Genomic DNA, 25707 nt, shown 5'->3' on the forward strand with positions numbered 1-25707 from the left:
TGGCTGCCATGTAAGAATAAGGTATGGATGCCACATGGGTAGATCAACATGGATCAGGCCCAATACAAGGGCTGTAATGTGGACAGCTATTGGGCTGAAACATGGGAAGTGATATTATCCAGCAAAGACGCTAAGCATGGCCTGGACAGGCATATATAACCCAGAGGCCATTTGGCCAGGTGGGACAGGCATTTAGCAGGGCCTGCAGACCAACCAGGGTCAGTTGATTAGCCCCCTAGGTCAGATAAATAGTGGGCCAGGTCGGCAATTTGAGAGTAGTCAGTGTAGGAGTGCACTGGGTCGCCAGTCAGCCAGCGTATGAACAGGGACAGACTCTGCATACTCACACCACAAGAGAGCATGCAGCTTAGCAGGGGGATAGGCAGTTTGGAAATTATCTATAAGGCTCCACACAGAGGTATTTTGGCAGCAGGTCTGCTGCATGTGATGAGCATTTGTTTGAGGCATTTTGGTGTAATATAAACCGAGTATGTTGGGCTGTCCTTATCTGCTGTTCCGTGATTCAGATCTGCATGTTTAGAGTTTCTTGTGCATATGTCTATTAAGGTTGGGTCTACCTGTGTGCTTGTATTTGTAGGCCATTCTATGGGCTATCCATAGGTGCCACTCATTCCTTTTTATGTTCCTTGTAGGCCTAGTTATAGGCAGTTAGGTCAGCTGGTACAGTTAGTACATGTACCAGTTAGGACACTTAGTCCAGTTAGGGCACCTGCCCTAGGGTTTTGTTATATTGGGTGTCTCATTCATTACAGCAGCTTGTTCCTTGCATTCTTGACCTTCCATTCCTTGCTCTAGCCTACAGTATTTAATTCAAATTCTTCCTTTTGCCTATATTCTTCCGCTACACGAGAGGTCTAGCATGGTATTCAGAACAATAAGGGTACATGCCAAGATTCTCTAACATGTAGATGCAATCTAAAGAAAGAACCTCTATGTAATGTTTTTTTAAGAAAAAAAATAAAGGAACCCATCTTTAGAATCCTATAAAGGACCTAACTTTATAATGCCATTGGCATAGGGAAGGATAGTCAATGGTATAGGGAAGGATAGTCAAAACTCACCTATCAACAAGTAAACTGGAAATGACCCATAAGGCCACATGATGATTAAGCCCAATGCCTACTTTGACAATTAATCCCAATGCCTAAACAAGTCTCGAATTTCTAAAGATATCTAGTTTGAAACAAAAGGTTCTATATTACCTACAAATCCGATTTAGGGTCATACCAAAAAACACTTCAAACAAACTCAAAATGATTCTCATGAAGATGCAAAATACCATAATATAATCTGCTATTTAAGCACATAAACACCATCAAATAAAATTACATAAATTACACGCAACTTCCCCAAATCCTCACCAAAAACATAAAAGGAGGTAGGAAAATTTACCCAAGTATGACAAACTTTTGGGGTTAGGCTACCTGTGACATACAACACAAGCCAGGGTAAACTTTGGCGAGTATGGAAGAAGACATTAATTTTAAAACATTGAAAATCTTTACCAGATTTAAACTTCAAATGGATGAAACTGCTACAATTCCATGATAATCTCATCCATAAATTATGGATGTCTTTTGCAACTATATACGGCAATAGAACATGGTAATGCATTTACAGAACTCGAAGGTCTTACATTAACTGTTTGAAAACAAAAGTTAGCTTTCAAGCTTCATTTGGGCAAGTGAAAAGAAAACTCGTGCTCTTTCCAATCACCATCTTTCAAAAATCTCTCACAAAGCCCAACTTGACCATCATGATCTGCAGAGACCACAACCATACTCCTTGTCCCATAGTGGCCCTATAAAAAATGACATAATACCAAAAGCATATTAACTTTCTTACTATAAAGAAAAAGTCGGCCCTTCCAAATGAAAATATAAAACGCACGAGTGCTGTCAAGCAAGGCTAACAATTCCGTACTCCTGCCACAGTCCAGCCAAAGAACCTCACACTACATTAATGCACAAATCATATGGTTTGGGAAAGCTGCAAGATTTTGAGGTGATACCGTGCACTCAAATTTTCTGAAATTCTGTGCGCCTGCATTTATTGGGTAGGTAAGGGCAACGAGAAGCTGGTTCTGAAGAGAGCCACTTCAAGGAAAGACAGCCCCCTTCTTAAAATTCTTTCAACTGCCTTATCCTATTAGATTTGCAAATCTGAATCCTTGCACAAGCAACCTCCACTCAATTCCATTGATACCCTAGCCATAATTGGCTCTTAAAAGTCTCACTTCATCATGCAATAAGGAGCACTAAAATGCCAAAGACTTGTACGTTTCCCCTAAAATAGTAAACCAATAGATTAGTTCTCTCTATCTCTATGCAAACCACATTGTCAATTGTCAAAAAGAAACTTCTATTACTACATATTGGGAGTCTGTCTCCATTTTACAAGTTTCTGGCTAAGCAATGGTACAGATTGTCCAAAGCTCATTACAATGCTTGTTCGCAAGAGACCCCACCTAAAACCTGATGAGATACCTCTGTATCGGCTACCTATCTTTCAATCCACATTCTTAAACAAATCTTGTACAACAAATGTAGCCATGTGTCTTATTTGATCCAATTTTATCTTGCCCTCCTTACAAGCTGTCGCCAACTTAAAAGCCAAATTCAGGTTCCAATATTGCAAGATGGTTTTCATTATAGGGATAGCATGCATTGGACCTACTAACACATGCTTATGTTGTAACTATGTCTACTGGCAGCTAAAGACTAGCACATGTGCTTGCTTCCTCGAAAGAGCTAGCATAACATCAAAGAGATGACCTTGCATATGTGCCTGCCCAAGGATGCCTGGTCTGAGGGTTGTATATCGCTTTGGTACCGCTCTTGACTACTTCTATTGGCCCATTCATCTTATTGCTGACTATGTAGAAAATAATTTTACTTTGTTTGGACTGACTCGAGGGCCACCTACTGAGCTGAATTGCTGGTAAGTTGGCTCACACACGTCCTCCCTTCTTGTGGTGCTACTGACAGTACATGGTTGCAAGCTGCCACATACATCTATAATGTTGCTGTGATTGCAGTCTAAACTCCTGCTCCTGGTCCAGCAGGCTTGTACCATATGGCTGCTTGGCAGGGCCCGTGATAGCCCTCAAAGATGCCCTTTACTACTGCCATGCCAACGCAAAAGTTGGGTCTCCTTGCTACTACTGCAGTTTGCCCTTGGACACCCCATGCTGCTTCATTTGCTCCTTTTTTGCTGTTGAACGTTTTATTGTTTGGGTTGGGATTGTAAAGCTTAGTAAGTACTGGGTTTTCCCTAGAGATACCAGAACCTTTCAAAACCTGAATGTGTGACAAGTAGGTTAGTGTGTTTGTAAGTGAGAATTATCCTTGAACTAGATCTCACAAGTGCAACATGGTGTCCTGCATGCCAGTTCTAAATTTTAACTCGATAAGAATGTTGGATTGTGTCAACAAGGTGAATGTGGATCTTGATCTTTGGTTGCACGTGCATTGTGGGAGTTTAACTGAAGGAGTAGAGGTGAAGCTTGCAGATCAAAATGATGCAACAAGCGCCATAGTGAAAGCAACAAATTCGAGGATATCAGAGGTTGAGTGCTTAGGGGAGTTCAGGCACTTTCCATAATCATCAGGATTACAGCAGATTCGCTGCTTCCGCACATTCAGTTGGCAGTGACCGTGTCTAAGGCTTGGGCGATTCTGTCAGACTTCTATGAGATGGCGAATACGGGTCGCACTGTGATGCTTCAAAATTAGCACTTCATGCTGAAGATGGAGGAAGGTGATCCAGTAATTGAGCATTTGATCAAAGTCAAAGTTTTGAAAGATCAACTGGCTGTTGTAGGTCAAAAGGTGGACAGCAATCAATAGGCCACTCTCAGCTTCGATGGGTTAGGGACAACCCGTACAGCTGGAACAAGTACCTTGGTCCCTTGTGCTAAAGAAGGAAGAAGGTAAAAACTGAGGATCAAAGATAAAGCTAAGGGCAAGCAAGAGAAGGGCAAGCGAAAGAAGTAGGCAAGGACACTTCTGACAGAGACTACAGGAAGAGCAAGAAGAAATGCTATTATTGTTATATGTTTGGACATATGCCATACTCACTACTACTTGAATGTATAGATTAATGCACTCAGAACGCAAGTGGAACTGTGGAGTGAGTGTGAGAGTCTTAAGGAAAGGATATAATGGGCCTCCGACTACGGAAATAAAATGAATAAATGTACACCCAATAGGGCTGAATACAACTGGAAGAATAGATACTATATGGAGAGGGGATAACCCTCACTGTAAAAGATTAGAAAAATACTGTATATAGGGAACTAAACCCTCACTGTAGGAACTATCAACTGGTGGGAATAAGGGCTGCTCTGATGCAGACCCCTGCCACTGTTGTCCAGAGCTGAGCTGGGACCTGTAAATGAACCTATAGATGCCAAGGAAGGGACAGATCTGCTGGTCCCTAAAGCTGGCTTATTCTACTGCTGATCCCTGCTGCTGCTGCTGGTGCTGCCCCAAACCAGTTCTAGAAGTGGATGAAATGAAGGGCCAAGGGGATGCCCTTATATAGGCCCCTTGGGCCCTCAACAAGGGGTACAACCAGCACCAACCTATCAGGTTGGCTCAGCCAACCACCGACTGCCATGTGGCAATCCACCACGTGGCTGATTGGCGTGGCTGCGCTGCAAGGCTGCCTGCATGGCAGATGACATGGCTGCCTTCATGGCAGCCTGTTTAGCTTGCTGATGTGGCAGCCTGCTTGGCTTGCTGACATGGAAGTCCAGTGGCAGCCCAGCATGCTAATGGAGCCAATGCATCAACCATATCATGCTTCTGTAGTGTCACTAAGCTGCCATAGCTCATGTGCCCATACCTGGCTGAGGATGCCCATCACATCCCCTTCTACTGAAACTCAAGTTAGGGTGTTAAGAAGGCCTCCCAAGATACTGAAAGGAGGTGTCTGATTGTGGTATACCTAGCTCATGAATCCCAACTAATGGAACCTAATACCTTGCTCATGAATCCCTGATCTGATGGAACTGAATCCCAAGCTCCTCTGCTGACTTCTACTAAGGATACGTGATGCGGGGTGATGATCCAAGAAGATGCTCCATGCAATGATCCTCTGATCGTATTTGTAATAGGGACGGGGGGAGACTGGTCGTGAGGAAACCATCCTGGTCCTGCTGTATTACAGCATCCTGTTGGGGGGTCTTGACTCATGCCCTCTGAATTGCTGAAATCAAAGGTCAAGGAGAAATATCTCTAAGTCAAGAACCCATAGCTTGGGATTTTGCATTGGACAACTATAACTCGATGCCGATATCATCAAACAAGGCAGGCTAAGATGCATCATGGATCTCTATCCAGGAAACCTGTTGTCCATGTATCCTATATGCCGGTGAGATCGGATCAATCGAGAAGGCATGTCCTCCCTCTGTGAGCCAGCAGGCCGCCATTCCCCAAGCGAAGTCCCTCCTCATCCTTTGTGTGTGAACCACAATTCTGAGCGACGCCAACTATATCCGCTTTGCGACTCATAGGCAATGGGGAATCGTCTCCAAAACTCTGTCTGAGCAGCCAATGCATTTGTCATCTACCCGCATCTGCTCCAACCAAGGGCCAATGGGCGAGACCCCCGTGAGCCATCAACCAAAAGAAATAGGAAATCTTGCGTGGAAGCAAGCTCGTCCAAAGGCAAGGCCAGAAACGGGCAATAACCTCTCTCGGGACAACCTGCTCTAGCCAATGGTGTTCCCTCAAGGGGGACCATGCTACTGCCTCAAGCTATAAGTGGCACCCAAAACAAGTCGTATAGGAAGAGAAGGAGACCTCCTCCACCCAGTTCGATTGTCTTACACGGGCTGGCCGGAACCACTCTCCTAGATCCCACTGTATGTCACATAAGAGTCTGCCCTCGCAAATCCGCAAGTGCCACATTGCTCCCTCCGAGGTCGATAAGACTATGGTGGGATCAATGTACCAGGTCCTGCCCAGGTGGCCCACTATCCTAACCCTCTGTCACTCTAGGTCCTCCAAGTCCGCCTCCAACTCGTCATCCACCTCTGTCTCTGCCTGCAACGAGCCTCCAGGTACACCCTATAAAACCGAGACTAGCAAGATCCGAGAAACTCGCAAAAGAAGCGCATCCTGAGAGGTACCCCTGTCCATGAGAATTGTCCTGACCAGCAATGGCAGGTCCAAGGACTCCATAATTCATCCCACCATGAATCTGGGATCACTGCCTCGATCTCTAACATCCTGGTACCTGCCCCTCGGAGATGAGAGAGGACCTATCTACGGGCCTCTGTCTCTCTAGGAAGCCGCCGCCTGAAGGAAACATGGTGAGTGTGAGAGAAAGAGAGAGAGGCTAGGATGAGAGGAAATGATACTCACATGAAGACATGATGAAAGGCTTTCATTCATTCATCAAGTATGATGTGACAAGTAAAGTATAAACCTTTATAGACTAGGCACATTCACACATGTACCAAGTGCATATGGGATAACTCCCAAGATGACACGTGGCACTCACACATGAACCACTACTAGATCTCCTAGTACAACATATCAGACACACTCTCTCTTTGGCTATGATTTCTCCAACAATAATATTCTTGTTGGTCTTCCATTTGCTTGTGGAAGCAAATGCTTGATCACCAGGAGAGGCAAGAATGGCTTCTTTATTACAATGGTCCTTCTCAATGAGTAGAGCCACCATTTCATCAAACATGGTAGTGGCAAGGCGTAGAACTTCAAGAGTTTGGTCAAAGCATGGTATCATGTGCATACTCTTCACAAGGACAGCCACCTTACTTCATCATCATGCGCGCTTTTCAAACCAGAGTTGTTGAACAAGAGATTGAAACCTTGCTAGATGATCACTCAACTCATCAATCTCTTCCATTTTCAAATCACAGAACTTGAGCTTCAAAAAGACTTTGGAGTTAGTGATTTTATTACCAAATAACATCTCAAGGCGATTTCAAAATCTCCTTATCAGTTGACTTAAAGTCCACATGATGGATGAGAGAGTTAGCCAAGCAATGCCCAATGAGGGCAATGGCTTTTGCATTATGCTACTTCCATAACTTGCGTTGTTGCTAATCAAGTGTATCAATTTTGTCATCCTCAACATCCCAAACTCCTTCACACATAAGGAGCAACTGCATCTTGGTTTGCCAGGTAGGAAAGCCTTCCCCCTTGAACTTCTCCATGAGCAAGGAACTAGCAAACAAGGAAGTAATGATGGGATATCGCTTCGTGAAGGCGGGCAGCAAGGTGAAATGAATAACCAGCAAATGAATGGGCTTGTCTAGGGCTTCAAAACACAATAGGAACCTTCACGTATGCAAGAGGGCAGATATAGGTTGTCACGATCTGTGACGTATTCCTTTCTCTATATCTAGACTTATGGATGGTTTGATGAATGGACACTTGTGGAAGGGTATGCCCTTTCGACGGGACACTTCCTATGAGGCACAACCCTTCACAAGAGACATTCTATGGAAGAGACACTTCTATTGTAATGTACCCTCTCATCAAGGGTCACACCCTTCACAAGGGGTACACACCTCTTTATGCACATACACTTTCGAGTACACACCTTTTCATGTGTGACTCTTCACTCTCTATATAAGAGAGGCCCAATTGTATGGATGACACTACAGACACTCAAGCAATACAAATATTCCTTGTTCTCTGCTATTTCAGTCTCCTTTCTGTTCCTAGGATTTCTTACAGTGGTATCACAGCAAATTTCGCTCCTGCCTCTAGGAAATGCCCCCCACCTTCTAGCGCCTATCTGATACATCTCTTTCCACTAGAAGGATATCCGTGCACATTGTGCATGGAAGAGATGGAGAGAATGAGCGTAAAAATTTTTAGCGCCAACCCTGCCTAAAGTCATCAATGGCCTCTCCATCTCCCACACATCACGAGTTGAGGTGAATGGACACGACAAAAATCGTGTCTTTTCATGTGCTTGGGCTGTCCCAAAACCAAGGGACGCACCTTTTCCACCATCGGACACACCTTTTGATGAAGAGTTTTAACTCCTCACCCAAGGGACACACCCCAGCGTGGAAAAAAGGACACACCTCTTCGTGTGGGGACACCCCTTTTGAAAACAGGGTCACACCCCTTCATGAAAAGGTACACCTATTCCAAGGGTCACACCCCTTAGAATAGGCACACCTTTTGGCACCAAGCATATTATAAAAGGGTACCTAGAGGGGCTAAAAAGGAAAACCCAGCCCCATACCTTAGGCCTAACCCTCGATCTCTGTGGATCCCAAGAAGGTCGAGGTAATCCGAAACTGGTCTACTCCTAAGAATGTTCATGATGTCCGCTCTTTTCTCGGATTGGCAAACTTCTACCATACAAAGGTCTATCAGTTTTTCGAAATCGCAGCTCCTATGTCCGAATTATTGAAAAGCACAGCAGTTTTTCAATGGCTTCCCGAAACAGAGTATAGTTTCCAACAACTCAAGCAAGCACTCACTACAACACGAGTTATGGCTATTGCTGACCCAAACCTTCCATTTGAGGTCATGACCGACGCTTCCGACATCGCTACAGGAACAATCTTGATGCAAGAAGACAGAGTTATTGCTTTTGACAGCCATAAACATTCCGATATCCAAACCCGATACCCGGTTTATGATAAGGAGTTTCTTGCCGTTGTACATGCTTATCACTCTTGGAACATTATCTCATGGGAGCCGACTCGGTGGTCAAGACAGACCATCACTCTTTAAAGTATATCTTTACTCAGCCAGTCATGAACGCTCGACAAGCACGCTGGATTGAGTTTCTGGCCAACTTTCACATGACCATTGAGTACATTCCAGGACTACGCAATGTAGTTGCAGATGCTCTCAGCAGGTAAACTCTAGCATCAGCTATGGTAATCTCTGCATTATTTGTGGATGTTCCGAATTCATTCAAAGGGAAGTATTTCAATGATAAAGACTTCGGCACAACAGTACAAGTTCTTCCAAAAGATCAACCTTCGACTTCCGAACAGAAGATTTTATCATCCTATTCTTATACGGACGACCTTCTGTATTATCAAGATTGCGTCTGTGTACCACATGACAAGGATGTTCGACGTCTTTTGTTAAAAGAGCATCATGTAGTTCCTTATGCTGCCCATCCAGGCATCAATAAGACTTATAGGTTACTCAGTGCAACATACTACTGGCCTCAGATGAAAAGCGATGTCATCAAAATGGTTACATCTTGCTTATCTTGTCAACAAATGAAAGCAAGCCGACGACTTCCAGCAGGACTTCTTCAGCCTCTTCCAGTTCCAACTGAAAGGTGGGAAAGTATTTCCATGGATTTCATTACAACACTACCACGATCCTCCTGAGGTAACACTCAGATTATGGTAATTGTTGATCAATTGTCCAAAATGGCACACTTTGTTGCTTGCAAAAGCAGTGCACAGGCTCTGGACATAGCCAAACTCTTCATACAACACATCTTCCGACACCATGGATTGCCCCAGAATATCATATCCGACAAAGATCCTAAGTTTACCAGTCACTTTTGGATTTCACTGTTCGAATCTTTGGGTACAACTCTACTGTTCAGTTCGGCCTACCACCCAGAATCAGATGGCCAGACTGAAAGAGTCAACCAAGTTCTGGAAGAAATGCTTCGACATTATATTCAATCACGCCTAGCAGCTTGGGAAGAGTATCTACCACTCCTTGAGTTTGCTTATAATAACTCTTTCCATAGTGCCATCAGCATGACTCCATTTCAAGCAGCTTATGGACACACTCCGATTGTACCAACGAATTTTGTACTTTAACATCGAGTGGCCCTAGCCGATCAACTGGTTCAAGAAATGCAAGACATTCTACTCCAAGTCAGGGATCATATGCGAAAAGCGCAAGAGCGGTATCAACGGTCTGCCAACAAACATAGACGTCCCCTGGAATTTGACACTGGTGACATGGTGCTATTATTTGTAGCCCCACATCGCTATAAGACGGTTAAGTCTGTGTTTCCTAAGTTGCGACCAAGATACTATGGACCTCTCCAGATCGTCAAGAAAAATTCACCTTTAAGTTACAAATTGGAATTACCACCATCATGGGGTAAAATCCATCCAACATTTCATATTTCTTGGCTAAAGACGTACATTCCAGGCCATGAAGCAATTCCTCCTGCAGGTGATTATGTCCCAAAAATCGAAGACGATTATGTTCTCCTTATTCCTGAGCGTATTTTGGACCATCGACAACGAGAGACTCGACATTGACTTATCACGAAATTCCTTGTTCTTTGGCGAGATCTGGACGATTCCGACGCTACTTGGCAATCTGACTTACAGCAGTATTTTCAGAATTTACCGTGATATTTTCTACATCACTTCATTATCTCCACCAAGGTCTTATTTTGAGTGGGAGGGGATGTCACGATCTGTGACGTATTCCTTTCTCTATATCTAGACTTATGGATGGTTTGATGAATGGACACTTGTGGAAGGGTATGCCCTTTCGACGGGACACTTCCTATGAGGCACAACCCTTCACAAGAGACATTCTATGGAAGAGACACTTCTATTGTAATGTACCCTCTCATCAAGGGTCACACCCTTCACAAGGGGTACACACCTCTTCATGCACATACACTTTCGAGTACACACCTTTTCATTTGTGACTCTTCACTCTCTATATAAGAGAGGCCCAATTGTATGGATGACACTACAGACACTACACACACTCAAGCAATACAAATATTCCTTGTTCTCGGTGATGCTCCAAATGCGAACCCTAATGAAAAAGCAGGAAGTATATGCCCCAAAATGTAGAATTGAACCAAAAGGTGAGCACTTGTGGGCTTGATAACTGAGCAAGGTGCTGTAGCAGGTCTGAAATGTGGAAGACGGCTTAGCAGGACAGTCTGAAATGCAAAGGCAGGTCACCAATGTGAAAGGCGGCACCATAGAACAGCTCTGAAATACTGTAGCGGAACATTAGTCTAAAAATCGGCAGTTGTAGATGTGCTAAAGGCCAAGAAACTGCTTGGAGATGACTCTGTTGGAGGCGGTTGTGCAGCAGCAGCACCTAGGATGCAGATTTTGGTGACGCAATGCTCCAAAACGTCCCTGAAGGTCCACACGTGCAGGGGCTTATCGAACAGGGTGCCGACCAGCAAGCACGCCCAGTGCTTCAAGAGGACTCGAATGAAGGCAAATGGAAGAGGGGAATAGAGGCGACAGGCTGTGAAGGCAAAAACAGATGCAAACGGGTGAAGGAAGGAGGCAGCTAGAGGCAGAAATGAAGCAGCTGCAAGAAGAAGAGAGCTGAGCATAATTAGGGTTAGCTTGGAGAAGATGATGACATGGCAAGGCAAGTTGAGGCAGGGCTGACCTGCTCTGATACCAAGCTAGAAACATGGTGTGAGTGAGGGAGAGATAGGCCAAGGAGAGAAGAAGTGGCACTCAAATGTAGACACCATGGAAGGCTTTCATTCAATAATCATCATCATCAAATGAGACAAGTGAAAGAAAGCCTTTATAGGCTACACAAACACATACTAGCACCAAGGGCATATGGGATAAGTCCCATAGTGACACGTGGCACTCACACATCAAACCACTACTAGATCTCCTAGTACAACACATCTCACACACTCTTTGGCTATGATATCTCCAACACTATCCAACACCTCTCGTGTGATAGTGACTTCTGAGTCAACTTGCGACCGGCAAGAGTAGACCATCACTCGTCACCCCCCCTTACTTTGAACTGGGTGGTCAATACAATCATACCAAAGTAAAAGACCGTACAATCATTTTTGGGGGACAACCGAGGGTAGAGTACCCTAATTAACTCCAAATACATTCAGTTTAGAGGGAGTACTCAAGGCTAAGAACCTTTATTGAGTCAACATTAAAACACACAGCATCTAGGGCCTAGAAAGCCCAAGAATCCTAGTCATAATGCTCCTCAAGAGAGAGGCCGTGAACCTCAGCTGTGGCTGCATGTATCTCCTCAAGGGGCTCTTCAAGTTCGGCCTGGTCTTCAGCAATAAGATTGGCATGGTGCTTCTCTTGTTCATGTTCCTTCTTCTTGAAGCAATTAGCCTCAACATGTCCTTTTATCTTACAAAACCTGGAAATAATATTCTTGTTGGTCTTCCATTTGCTTGTGGAAGCAAACGCATGATCACCAGCAAAGGGAAGAATGGCTTCTTTATTACGATGGTCCTTCTCAATGAGTAGAGCCACCATATCATCAAATGTGGTAATCATAAGGCATATAACTTCAAGGGTTCGCTCAAAGAGAGGTATCCCTTGCATACTCTTCATAAGGACAGCCATTTTGTCTTCATCATCAACGGGCTTTTCAAGCTAGAGAGTTGCTAAACAAGAGACTGAAATCTTATCACTCAACTCATCACTCTCTTCCATTTTCAAATCATAGAACTTGAGCTTCAACAAGACTTTGGAGTTGGTGATTTTGTTACCCAATAAGCTCTCAAGGTGATCCCAAATCTCCTTAGCAGTTGACTTGAAGTCCAATGAGAGAGTCGGCCAAGCAAAGACCAATGAGAGCAATGGCTCTTGCATTCTGCTGCTTCCATAACTTGTATTGTTGCTCATCAAGTGTATCAACGTGGTCTTCCTCAACAACATCCCAAACTCCTTCACACATAAGGAGCAACTACTTCCTGGTTTGCCATGTGGGAAAAGCCTTCCCCTTGAACTTCTCCACGAGCAAGGAACTAGCAAACAAGGAAGTCATGATGGAAATGGCTTCGTGAAGGCGGGCAGCAAGCTGAAATGAATAACCAGCAAGTAGGTCGGCTGGTCTAGGGCTCTGAAATGGAACAGCAACCTCGATGTGCACAAGGCAGCTGAAGAAATGCTTCAGTAGGCATTTCTAGCATCTGGTCGATGGGCTGAGAGGCTCCAAAATGCAAAGGCAGGTCCAAAATATGTAAGGCGGCTCACCAGGGCACTTCCAAAATGCTGTAGCAGGTCGCTAATCTGAAAATCAGCTGATATAGGTGTGCTAGAGGCTGAAAAACAGCACGGAGGGAGCTCTGTTGTAGGCGGCTATGCAGCAGCACCACATAACACTCTGTTTGTGGCGATGGAATGCTCCAAAACAGCCCTGAAGGTCTTCACGTGCAGGCACCTCTTGGGAAATGAGCCGACCAGCAAGCTAACAGGCTGCAAAGAGCACCTAGAGCACTCGGGGACAGCTCCTAGACAGTCCGGATGGAGGCAGCAGGCTATGGAGGGAAAAACAGAAGCAAATGGCTGAAAGGAGGAGGCGGGATAGAGGTCAAATGAGCCAACTCAGAAGAAGGTAGCATAGGAGATGGTTGAGCAGGGTTAGGGTTAGGGTTAGGGTAGATGAGGGAGATGACGTGGCAGATTAGGGCAGGGCCAACCTGTTCTGATACCATGAAGGAAATATGGTGAGTGTGTGTGTGTGAGAGAGAGAGAGAGAGGCTAGGGTGAGAGGAAATGATACTCAAATGAAGACATCATGAAAAGCTTTCATTCATTTATCAAGTATGATGTGACAAGTATAAGCTTTTATAGACTAGGCACACATGTACCAAGTGCATATGGGATAACTCCCAAGATGACACATGGCACTCACACATGAACCACTACTAGATCTCTGTTGGGAGATGCAAACTCTAGTTAGGGCTACCATGCAGGGTTGGCAAGCTCTCTGCCACATAGTGGTTGGCATGGATAGCTGCATGCATGTGGAGATATTGGTTGGTCATGATCTTGCTATGATCACAAGCATGCTTATGGCGAATTCTCTCCAGGGGTCTCTCCAAAGAATGCGCAATGACTTCACTGTGTTAGCTAGCCATGATGAGCGTGGTGGTTCGTGGTTGTTCTTCCTTTATCGGATGATGGCTCGATCCTGAGCTGGATAGTGAATTTGTATTGTGTGTGTGTGTGTGTGCGCACGCGCGCGCGTGTGAGAGCGTGAGAGAGAGGAGGTCGACGCAGAGACAGGTCCCTGTACAGCTCCCCTCTCCGTCCGTACATCTGTACGGACGCCGTACGCTCACCGTACGGTGGTACGAACAGATTCGGTCATCCCTGCGCAGCCTCAACTGATCCCGCTGCTTTTTACCTCGCCATCGTTTTTCCCCTTCTAAAGTTTCCTCCGTACGTCCATACTTCCCTGACTCTTCCGTACAGTCCTGTCAGATTCTCCGTGTGAAAGTTCCATACAGCTTCGTCTGCTAATCCGTACGTCCGTACAGTGCACGAGTCCAGCGTCTCTTCCGTACGTCCGTACATCCCTGGCTCTTCCGTACAGCTTTGCCCCTTTGTGTCCCGTCAGCAACTCTGTTCCGTACCTTTCTGTCAGATTCTCCGTGTGAAAATTCCGTACAGTTCAGTCAGCTTCTCCGTACGTCCGTGCTGTGACTCAGTCCAGCGTCCCTTCCGTATAGTTCTGTCAGCTTCCCATTTCTTTCGCACAGTGCTTCAGTCCTATCTCATTCTCATCATTTGATATCTGTTTGAAACCCTTAGCCTCCATGGCAGAAGCAAACAAGTATTATGTCAAGAGAGCACTCTCTCCTGAACCCAAAAGACAATCAAGGGAAACCTCCCCCCCATATCTCCTTCATCTGAAGATGCTTCCTATGTGTTTGATATGTTGAATGATGATTTTCAACAAAGTAGAAGGGAATGGACTCAACCTGCTCCGGAACTCACTTACAATATGAAGTTGCCCTCTCTTGTACATCCTTTGAAGAAGCTTTCTCAAACTGCAGTTATCATCTTTTTTCCACGCAAAATTCCCTCTGCTACCTCCCGAGGATTTTATGAAGTTCATCTTTTGGATGCCCTGACAAAACAAAAGATGCTGGAAATGTCCCCTTTATTTTTTGGTCGACAAATGGTGCATATCATGCTCTGGTCCCCTAATAATGACTACCAGAACCTTATCAAGCATCATTGCCCTGTATGGGTTGAAGTGGTTGATTTTCCACATTACATGAGAACAGAGCTTCCATGTGTAGCCATGACATTGGGACAAGTCATCTGTCCCCCTCGTCCCACAGGTAATAAAAATCATTTTTGCATCTTATGGGATACTGATAGACGACCCCCTCCTCTATTGCAGTTGAGATTTAAGGTGTTAATTTGGGAAGGAAATATTTCACTCTAAAATGGGGCATTTTTGCTGGAGCTTGTTTTTCTTGTCACAAGTTTGGGCATCTTGCTCAGAGTGTCCCTCTATCCTTCATCCACCTCCTCCAGCAGCTATCCCTCTGCCTTCTAATAAAGGAGGTCAGAAGACATATGTGGAAAAGATTGAGGCTAAAGGAGCAAAGCCTTCACTGCATACAGGGAGCCAGGCCAATTCAGCTCAAAATAAGGAAAAAAGAAAAAGCAAGTTAGGGGAAAATAACACATCTTCTCATGAGGGATGGCATACTGCAAAGAAGACCGTGCCTCTCAAACAAAGACCTCTCCAATCTCGTAATTGGGATGCCTCTGCTCCTTCTCCAGGACAATCTTCTACCTCTCCAAGCAACCCCATCTCAAAGGCATGGGTTAATGCAGTCAAGAAAGGTCTTCCCCTTTGTGAAGAAGATGATATTATCAGAGAATTGGATGCTGAGGGTCAGCAAGACCCTGTGGCAATGGCAGAGGCTTGAGGCCTCCCGTTCTTTTGGAGGAATGATCATCTCTTATATATATCTTCATGCGTGCTTCTCTTAAATGTTTTTCCTATAATATACAGGGCCTCTGCAACCAGAATAAATGGAGGCTTCTATGGCATTATATAAATACAACTCATCCAGATGTTGTGTGTTTGCAAGAGCATGATCAGCATTTTTTTGCTGGCCAGCATGGGTTTTTTTCTAGATATGATATATTTTATTCAGGATCTGAACAATTTTCTGGGCTGTGCATTCTAGCCAGACATGAATTGCAACCCTGGATAGCATATAATGATCTTGGTGGACGATGGATGATCATCCAATGTATGGTTAATGGAGAGATTTTTTAAATAGGATCTTTGTATGCCTCTCAAAATTCAGCTTCCAGAGCTCAAATGTGGAACTCCATCAAGCAATATCCTTGGTCTTCAAATGCTTTACTTTGTGGTGATTTCAACAACTCTCCTCATTGGAAGGACAATACCACACACAAATCCCATATGCTGCCCTCTGAAATCCAGCAATGGGAACATATGACATCCTCTCTTCAATTTGCAGATTTATGGACAGCAACTCACCCATCAGTTATGGGATTCACATATCATCATAATGCTTTTACAGAATATTGGGCCAGGCTTGATAGATATTATCTCATTCATGCTCAGCAATATGATGAATATACATGTCAAATGTGGACTGATTATTCACAACAATTATCTGATCATACTCCACTTTGGCTCGCCCTTTCTTTTGGTATGTCTCTGGATGATTTGCAGCTCTCCTCGGTCAGGTATTTACAGGTCAATCAATTATATCTCTCACATGAAAAATTCCAGCAAATGATCAGACTGGCTTGCAGGCCATTGCTATCTCATGCTTAGGAGGATCTGGAATTTGGTTGGACCTCTTTCACACATCGTATTCAAAATGTCATAAAGGAATATGGAAGATGGTACATGGCAGAAACCAGACAGCATATCCATTGGGCAAAATCATACAAGCAGCATTTGGTACAGCTTAGTCATCAAAGATCTCTATCTGCTTCTGAGCAGCATTTATTGTCCTGTGTTTCCTCTATAATAGATGCCAATGATAAACGCAAGCTGTCCAAATGGCAGATCAGGGCTAGAGCTAAACCTATGCTAGATAAGGGCTGTTCCTCAAAATCTTTTTTTCGGAACTTACATGCAAATAGACAAAGCCAATCTATCATGAGGGTCAGGAAACCAGATGGCCTTTGGACCCAAACTCTATCTCAGCTGGAAAAACAATGTTTGGATCATTTTCAGCTTCTTTTTTCTCAGCCATCTTTTTCTACACCTCAGGTTGTTTCAGCTCGAAACACATTTACTGCACTTGTTTCTCCTATTGTCTCTTTGCAAAAAGCCTCAATGCTGGAAATGTCTTTTACAGATGTGGAATTGGATGAAGCTCTTCGGCATTTGGGTAAACATAAATCCCCTGGCTGGGATGGTCTGACGGTTGAATTCTTTGAAGCCTTTTGGCCTGAATTGAAGGGTCCAATTCTGCAGTTTATAAATGTAGCCTGGCAGCAGCAACATCTTCCCTCAGCTTGGAAGCATGGTCTGGTTAAGCTTGTGCCCAAAAAACCTCTATGTGAGACTATGGATGACTGGAGGCCCATCACTTTGATGCCGGTTATATACAAACTGATTGCCAAAATGTTGGTACATCGGATAAAGGATATCCTTCATGATGGACTTCATCCCAAGCAATATGGTTTTGTTCCAAGACGGCACATACATGACAATATCTCTAACACTCTCATCGCAATGGAATATGCAAAATATTCAGATCAAGATGTGTTGGTAATGCAGGTGGATGTGGCGAAGGCATTTGATACAGTACAGTGGGATTATGTCTCTCAAATCATGTCAAAACTTGGTTTTGGGCCAAAGCTAGTTAATGTCATATATTGGCTTTACTTAGATTCCACTGCACAATGCTTTATAGGGAATCATTTGTCTGAGTCTTGGACTCTCGAACATTCAGTTCGACAGGGATGCCCTCTCAGTGCTTTGCTATATGCCATCGCTTCACATCCTTTGCTTCTTTAGATGGATCACATGGTTGATACTGGACAGCTAGAGGGGCTTCAGATTTCTAGTTCACGACCCTTCATTGCTCAGGCCTATGCAGATGATTCATTCTTCATGCCAAAGAATAGTCCTTTGGAGATTCGCCTTTTGATGGATACCCTTTCAGATTTTGGGTTGGCAGCTGGTCTTAAAATTAACTTTCAGAAATCAAAACTCTTGCCTCTCAAGCATTGTGATTGGTATGCTACCCTGTGGCCAGGCCAGATTATTTATCCGGAAAACATAGTAAGACATCTGGGCTATCCCATTGGCTGGAAAATCAGCAATAAGCAACAAATGTCATGGGTGTCAAACAAAATTCAGGACAAATTAGAATATTGGAAGATCTCCACTTGGCCTCTGCATGTACGGCTTCGAATTGTCCAGTCTATTGTTCTAGCTTATGTCCAGTTCTACCGTCCTCTATTACATTGGTCATCCCGAGATCTCACCTCCTTTATGTCTCAAGCCATGGAGATTTTTTGGAAAACTAAGCTTCATAAAAAAGCTTTACGGCTGCTCAAAATGGATATGCTTTGTTCACCAAGAATGCATGGTGGTTTGAATATAATCAACATCCAATTTCATGTGTTGGCAAGAAAGATCACTATGCTCAAGACATTTTTTCAACAAGAGCAGCCTTGGTCTATTATGTTGGCAATTTTGTGTGGACACATGACCACAAATGCTTATGGACATTAGCTAGTTGATCCATCGGAAGTAGTACTGGGCAAATTTCAAGGTAAAATACCTGGCTGTCCATTTTCTAATTCCTTGATACACGACTGGAAGCAAGTACTCTCGCACATCAAATGGTCTCCCCTTCCTACTTCTACAGCTTCCTCACTCACAATGGAAAGTATTCATTGGAGTGATGTGTTCTCCTCTCCCCTTGCTGTTCAACAACCCATCAGAGCTTACAATCTTATGAAAATGGGTATCCGTTTCATTGATGACGTAGTAGATATGCAAAGAAATATTCTCACTTTTCCAGTAGCATGTTGACAATACAATCTGGGGATGCATCATAGACCTATATGGAAAGCTATTGCTGATCTCTTACTCCCTCTGGTTCCGATTCCGACATTGAATGTCACAGACAGGCTTCAAGATTGGCACCTTCAGTCTTCAAATACAAGCATCTCCTCTAGGCCTTTGCATTTATTGACTTCTATACAGGCTTATCGATTGATATTACCTCCTCCTTGGATTGCCCATCATGCTAATTCTCTATGGCATTTGAACAAGTCATTAGCCTGGTGGAAAGGAAAATTGCAATCCATATGGAAGTTGAAAATGCCATTGAAGCAACGACTATTTTTATGGAGATGTATTGTTTGTATTCTTCCAGTAGGGGTGAAATTGGCTGAAAGACGGATAGCTTCACCTCTTTGTCCAAGATGTCACCTCACATCTGAGAGTATTCCGCATCTACTGTGGTCTTGTTCATATTCCAGAAACCTTCTAGACAGAATCTCCTATTTCTTATCTCTCAGATTTCCAGCACACAGGTTCTACAGGTTTTTCTGGATGTATGGCAAACTATCAGCATCTCTGTCACAGTATTCTCTTTTCTTCCACTGGATCAAATACTGGGCCTTATGGACCCTCTGGTTGCAGCGTAATCAAGCATATCTGAATTCTCCCCTTCAGCATCCATATGAGTTCTTCCGAGCCTCATTGCGGCAGTCATTATATGATGCCTTACATGAGGAAGATTTGGATGTTTCTTGTATTCAACTTTTCTTTTACTGCTTCTGATGCATAGGGCTTTGGCTCTCTTTTGAGCACTGCCCAGATGTAAATGAAAGTTTCATAATATAAGTATCTTGGTTTCAAAAAAAAAAAGTGTGTGTATGCGTGCTTACGTTGTAATAAGCTCCAACAAGCTCAGTAGAGCTGAGGAGATACACATAAATAATATGTCGATCACTTTTCTCTTTATCTTCTCTGTTCCATGCTGAGAACTTGTCTTCTATTCTGTGTATTAACTTGAATGATTCATAGAATAATAAGTAATTGTATTTTTCGGGTTATTCTAGTGTAGCCTCTGACTTATCAGTAGTATCAGAGCAGTTTGGAGACCTACCTATGACGAGTTGCAGCAAGGAGAGACGATGGAAAACAAATCCGAATATGCGATGCAGCTGATTACTTAAAATGGCACTAACTTTTCAACTTGGCAATTATATTCGATGGAGAAAGGATTTTGGTCACTTTTCTCATGCTCAGAGAAAAAGCCTATAGGAAAGAAGGCTCATGACTCACCCAAAGCAGTTGATTGATGGAAAGAGAGGAACAAGAAGGCCCTTGGAATTCTTGGGCGAGCACTTGGAGGAAGATACAGTCATCATATTGATTTCTCAAAAACAGCATGCGAGAATTGGACTGCAGTGGAGACCTTGTTTACTCAGGAACCTAAAGGTGCTACTCAAACAGCAATTCTTTGGCTTAAAGATGGGAGATGACCAGACGGTTGGGGAGCATCTGAACCACATGCGTTCGATCCTTCGCCAATTAAAAACAGCATGCGAGAATTGGACTGCAGTGGAGACCTTGTTTACTCAGGAACCCGAAGGTGCTACTCAAACAGCAATTCTTTGGCTTAAAGATGGGAAATGACCAGACGGTTGGGGAGCATCTGAACCACATGCGTTCGATCCTTCGACAATTATCAGATCTTGGCGTTCGTGTGGAGGACAACGATACAAAGGTTGTACTACTCTCTAGCCTCTCTCCAACCTATGATGATCCTGCTAAAATATTGCGGGTAAATAATGAGATTAGTCTTGCAGAAATGACCTCCATGTTGCTGGATGAAGAACGACGTAAGGTGCTGACCCTTGGTGTAGAACATACATACACAAGCAAGTTGAATAAGGGTAGAGCAAAGGAGAGCAGAAGTGTGGATATTGTGGCAAGCTTGGACATAGAGCAGAGTATTGCTACAAGAAATGTGAAGATATCACTCGGAAGAACAAGGAGAAAAGCAACAACAGTCCTCATGTGGTCGAAGAAGTCGCCAGCCTCTACACGACGGACTTGAACGACGATGAAGGATGGGCCTTCTAAAGAAGCTTCCCTACGTGATCGACAGCATAGTTTAGACCTTTCTCTCTCTATGGTGCATAAAGCTAATTCCTCGCTAAAGGTTTAAAGAAGGTCTTGCTGTGATTACACGATCAGATTACCATTGCATGCTACACAAGAGGAAGTCAACTGGTCTGCCTACCAAGCCCGCTGCAATTCCTGACGGAGAATCAGATATTGCGGCTGACTACGCGCACGGTCGTGAAGCCCATGCACATTCCAACTCACCATTGTCAAGCTCATGGGGACGGGGCAGCAGCGAACAAGGCACACCTGTGCATGGGAGCCTACCTAGGAAACCGGACTTCAACAACTTCGCCGGAGGTTTGGAGGAAGATGTCCATGCGCCGACGAGCCAGGGTCGCCACTAACTCAATCCCAACCCTCCGTGCCCAATACTGCATGAAGGAAACGTCTACGCCAAAAAGATTGGCACACTTGTGTAGCATCCAGTAGTGGGTGGCTGTGTGAGCACCACCTCTAGTGGCAAGCGGATCACTGGTACTGCCAAGCTAGATCCTAGTTTCACTGGAGAGAAGCCAAGCTGAAAATATGTGGAAGCACCGTGAGCGAGCCAAAGGTCCATCCCCTGTGGCCCCATCCACTTGTCCATCATCTGATATACCTGATGCTCCATCATCACGTCAAAAAGCTATGGAGTAGACTTCTCCACCCCTGTGGAGGCGAAATGGAGGATATGAACCGGGTGGGAGTGGGATCCTACCGCGCTAATGCCCCCTTTCCGAGGCTGCAAGATCAAAATGGTCAGCTCCAAGGGCATGGGTACGAATCCAGGATTCCATGGTCCCAACCGCCAAAACTCTCAAGCTTCCTAGCTCGCCTGCAAGGACCTGAGGACAAGGCATCTGTGCCCCTCTCCCCGGAGATATGCGAAGAGGAAGCTGAATCCAGCATGCCTGAAGAGCCGACCTATTGAGAGAACTTCGAGATGGACTTTGCCTTGCCCCTGCTCACAGACGAGGGATCCACTGCAGAAATGGGAGGGTGCACGAGGAGGAGGCCCCAAGTGAAGCTGCTGCTACCTGGGCAGCTGGATCGGGGGGTGGAGGGGGAGGGTGGGTGGTGAGGGTAATTAGAGAAGGGGGAGCGAGTGGAGGTGGCGGGGGGAGAAAGCGCGGAGGGGGACTGTGGAGAGGGGTTAGGCGCGAACGTGAAGGGAAAGGGAGGAAGGTGCAGAGGGGGACTGGGGAGAGAGGGCAAGCAGGATCGTGGGGGACGCTGGGGGGCTGTGTGGGATCTGCCCCTGTCGAAGTCAAAGGTCGCTACGGCAATGGCCCCTGCCTCCTCCGAGGCTCCTCCTCCGAACTCTGGGGAGAATGAGTCAGAGTGGCCACGGGCACTGATGCTCCGGGAACCTCTGATGCCTGCTCCTACTGCTGCAGAAGATCCTACCCCTACTTGTTGCAGAGGACCCTGTGAAGAATGTCCTGAGATCGATACCGTAAATCCGTGATACCAAGGAATAAGATACACCACATGTGGGCCCAAGAGACTAGGGCTCTTCTCCATGAGAGCCAGAGCAATATCTGGGGAGCCAAGCTAGAGGAGGAAGGCACCCCATCCATAGATAGTGACCTCTTGGATGTGGTCGCCATCTAGTGCCAAGCTGGCCTGGATCCAGTCCCTAATCTATCTCCTCGAGCAAGTGAGACCTTTTGCCAATGGACAGCACTAATTAGCAGGATGCAAGGATTTGACTCTCACATGATTATGCTTTTGCACGATATCTTTTTGCCTTGGACATGGGCCCCATTGACATTCTTCTAAGATGTGATTGGATGATTACCTCCCACGGCAAAACAGTGGTGTTGCAAAGTTAGACAGCCCAAAAAATGCAGGTGATCTCAGCAAGGCAATGAGCCACATAACTCAAGAAAGAGAATGGCATGTGACCGACCTTAGACTAGGAGTGTCCCATTAATCAAATCATGGTATCCTTTTGATATGGGAAAAGCAGTTGTACAAGACTTTCATTCATGACACTGGAGAGAGAATGCCACATCAGAATCGCACAATTTGATGGATCTCAAGAGACATAGCTTATTATTCTAAAACTACTTAAGAACCAACTATTTGTGCAAGATATACCTTTGTAAGACTAGAATATGTCCAATCATACAAATTTATATTTTTTTGTTGTTCTAAAGACCAAAAATCTACACAGAGAATAAAAGAGAAAACGAAAGAGAAGAAAAAATAGAGGTAAACTATTTGTGCAAGATATTCAAACTTCAAAGAAAAGGACATCTATCAATCCTGCTTTTCAAACACTAATAAGACAAGGCAGGCCAATCATAAAAATGCTAATTAAAATGCCTACTCTGACTGATTCGTATTTGAAGAGATGAAGAGAGAAATGGTATATCAGTTTAGTAGGTCAGCCTACCTCGATATCTACAAATATAGAGCTTAACTTATACTCCCATTCCAAGGAACAGCCTGTTGTAGGCAAAGCTGATAGCTCTGCCTTAATAGTATCCTTGAGTATCTCTTCAATAACACGTTCTTTTGGAATCTCACACTCTTCCACCATCAGCTGTTCCAATTTTTCCCGACCCCTCAGCACCTATAAGCAAATCCACAAACAAAAAATGCCTAAGTTCATACGGAGCAGGTAGGAAAGAGAAAAGTCATAAGCCGACAGTTGCGGCCCTATGTGTAAAGATCTTGGGCCACAAGTACTAGGTAACAAAGGACCTTGGGCCACGGAGAGTCCAAAGACTCATTAGATAGACCGTGAAATCCAGGCAAAACCTCCTGTGGTTTTGTAGGGTTCTTTTTCGGTCGATTAGAAATATATGCCATCTTGCCCGTACAAAGGTCTGCTACAAGTAGATTAAATCCATTATACTCGTTGCCCGTTACAGACACCTCTTCTGCATACTCCATGGGTGTTTTCGAGCTCTGGAATGTCAAAATTGAGAGTTAGTTTTTGAAAAAAAAAAAATTTTGAGAGTTAAGATACAAACAAGGGTTTAATTACCAAAACAAAGTAACAAAGTGACTCTTTACACTTACCCGTAAAAATGAAGTGGTGAGATTTCCTCTGCTGGTCACATTGAGACCTCGCTCTGGCTCCCTAAAGTTTGTAAGTAAAGCAAGTCGACCACTTTTAGTACAACCAAACCAGGTGCCTCCTTGAGCCACATCCTTCCCTCCCAATACGTCGTCATCTCCCATCCACCAATGTATAGGCAATGTTGGCCTGCAACAAAGCGCGTACATTTTTCAGAAAGCTGCCAGCGCAAGTCGCTTTGTTCCATTTTTCCGTAGTTTTACTTAGATGCTTTTTACAGACAGTATAGTGTCACGTTCCGTGGTGGAAAGCAAACACGGATTGCCAAGGAAAGACTGATCAAGCTCATCAAGAATACTATGTGATTCGCTTCCATGATCGCTTTTATTAAAGAGGGGCGGTGTTGGATACTCATACCGATTGAATTAGGCGGCAAAGTATAGCAATTGCTTTGGCCTATTGTACATTTACTTCACCCTATCGATCGTCCCACTAACAATTTCAGACCGCTAAAGGAGAAGAAACGTTGCGATATCGAAAACGGCATTCGATCCTCTTTCCAGAGGTGTCCTACCTGGAGTACTCCTCATCCCGGTTGAAAGCAAGGAAGAGGCGATAGCGGGGATGAGACTGCCAAAGGATAAAGGCTATGCACATGGTATAAATATCAAAAGCCAAGATGCATCGGGGCGGTCTCTATACGTCTAGGGCCCAACATGACGAACACAATCGATAGGAGTTAGTTATGACGTGTCACCTCAGTTTTGCAGCTGAGTTAGGCCGGCTGCCAGTTACACGCCCAAAGGGGCAATGGTCCACATGGCGACAAATGTTTGGTCGCGCAAAATAAGGGCACTACCCATCATCATCATGGGCGATAAATGTTTGGTCATGCAATGGGCCGCCACTCTTCCCCGCCCATTGCATGTTGTTCGGAATCGAACCCCACATCACCTAATCTCTGAGCCTTTCGCCTAACCACGTAAGTGCTGAGCTTTTTATTCTTAGTTTGTCCATCTAGTGTGTAACCAGGCCCTTGAGCAGGAGCCGAGGGTGTGTAACCGCCCTTAGCATGCAAATATGATAACATATCTTGGGAATCACTTGCTAACATGAGTAAGGCCATTTACACATTGGAGCCTTGCCCCCCCACCCAGCCAAAAATGCAAGGGGGAGGTGCCACGTGTCAAATAGTAATTGGCCTCATGAATCCCACCGCCTAGACACAATTTGGGTGGGCAAGACCTCTCAGGGATTTCTTGGGATTGACCCTTATTCTTTAATACTCTCTTCTCCAACTCCTGAGGGAACCTCGCCGTCTTGCACTATTGCAAGCTTTGTTCTCTTGCTCAACTTCTAATGTTGATGTGTCCACGGCCTCCTTTTCACCATTATTCTATGGCATCCTTTTCCTTAAAGTTTTTTTTTGTGGAAAAATACCATGTCTAACACAAAACTGGAAGACCCTACCTTCTCTTTGAAATGGACCTCTTCTTTGAAGGTACGTGCTAGGAGTGTGCTCCAATAGCTCGTATGTCTAGAGAAGGAGAAGTACTATGGATGAAAAGAGACAAGAAGGGGAGTGCTAGTTAAAAAGGGATATGAAGGTGAGAGGAAGGGGCCTATTGTGAATGAAGGAAACCTTTGCTAACCTCCAATACATAAATCTCTTGGAACGTTAAAAAACCTAGGTGTCAAATATAATATTCACGATAAAAGGCATTGGCCAAAATTTTGTTTAAATTAAAACAATAAAGGCAATTATAGACAATCTCATTTAACCAAAATTTTGAAGAATGCCAA

The 25707-nt window shown here is 44.5% G+C and overlaps 1 protein-coding gene across 5 annotated transcripts; it reads right to left on the reverse strand.

The window, feature by feature from the left end:
- Positions 1-1421: 1421 nt before the first annotated feature.
- Positions 1422-24623, reverse strand: LOC147879857 (uncharacterized). Of its 5 annotated transcripts, none has more exons than XM_087371762.1 (5): positions 24479-24623; positions 23907-24093; positions 23586-23792; positions 23275-23454; positions 1422-1445 (listed from the first exon to the last, which is right to left on the reverse strand). In XM_087371762.1, exons 1-5 carry the CDS (start codon positions 24559-24561, stop codon positions 1437-1439), a joined length of 666 nt encoding a protein of 221 aa, XP_087227888.1. In that variant the 5' UTR covers positions 24562-24623; the 3' UTR covers positions 1422-1436. The 5 variants fall into 5 exon arrangements, with proteins under 5 accessions (XP_087227888.1, XP_087227886.1, XP_087227884.1 ...); XM_087371760.1 differs by lacking the exon at positions 1422-1445 and adding an exon at positions 1506-1782; XM_087371758.1 differs by lacking the exon at positions 1422-1445 and adding an exon at positions 1507-1822.
- Between the last annotated feature and the right edge of the window lie 1084 nt (positions 24624-25707).

The sequence above is a fragment of the Dipteris shenzhenensis genome, chromosome 33, assembly GCF_047967505.1.
Source record: "Dipteris shenzhenensis isolate YYH24624 ecotype China chromosome 33, Dip_SZ_1.0, whole genome shotgun sequence".
Classification (NCBI taxonomy): Eukaryota; Viridiplantae; Streptophyta; class Polypodiopsida; order Gleicheniales; family Dipteridaceae; genus Dipteris; species Dipteris shenzhenensis.

Excerpts from the sequence above, each read along its gene's own strand:
- LOC147879857 (XM_087371758.1), bottom strand. The coding sequence starts at position 24,561 with ATGTGCATAGCCTTTATCCTTTGGCAGTCTCATCCCCGCTATCGCCTC. Across the intron at positions 23,455-23,585 it reads TGGACTCTCCGTGGCCCAAG|GTGCTGAGGGGTCGGGAAAA; the intron begins GTCCTTTGTTAC and ends ATTTGCTTATAG. Across the intron at positions 1,823-23,274 it reads CTATATTTGTAGATATCGAG|GGCCACTATGGGACAAGGAG; the intron begins GTAGGCTGACCT and ends CATTTTTTATAG.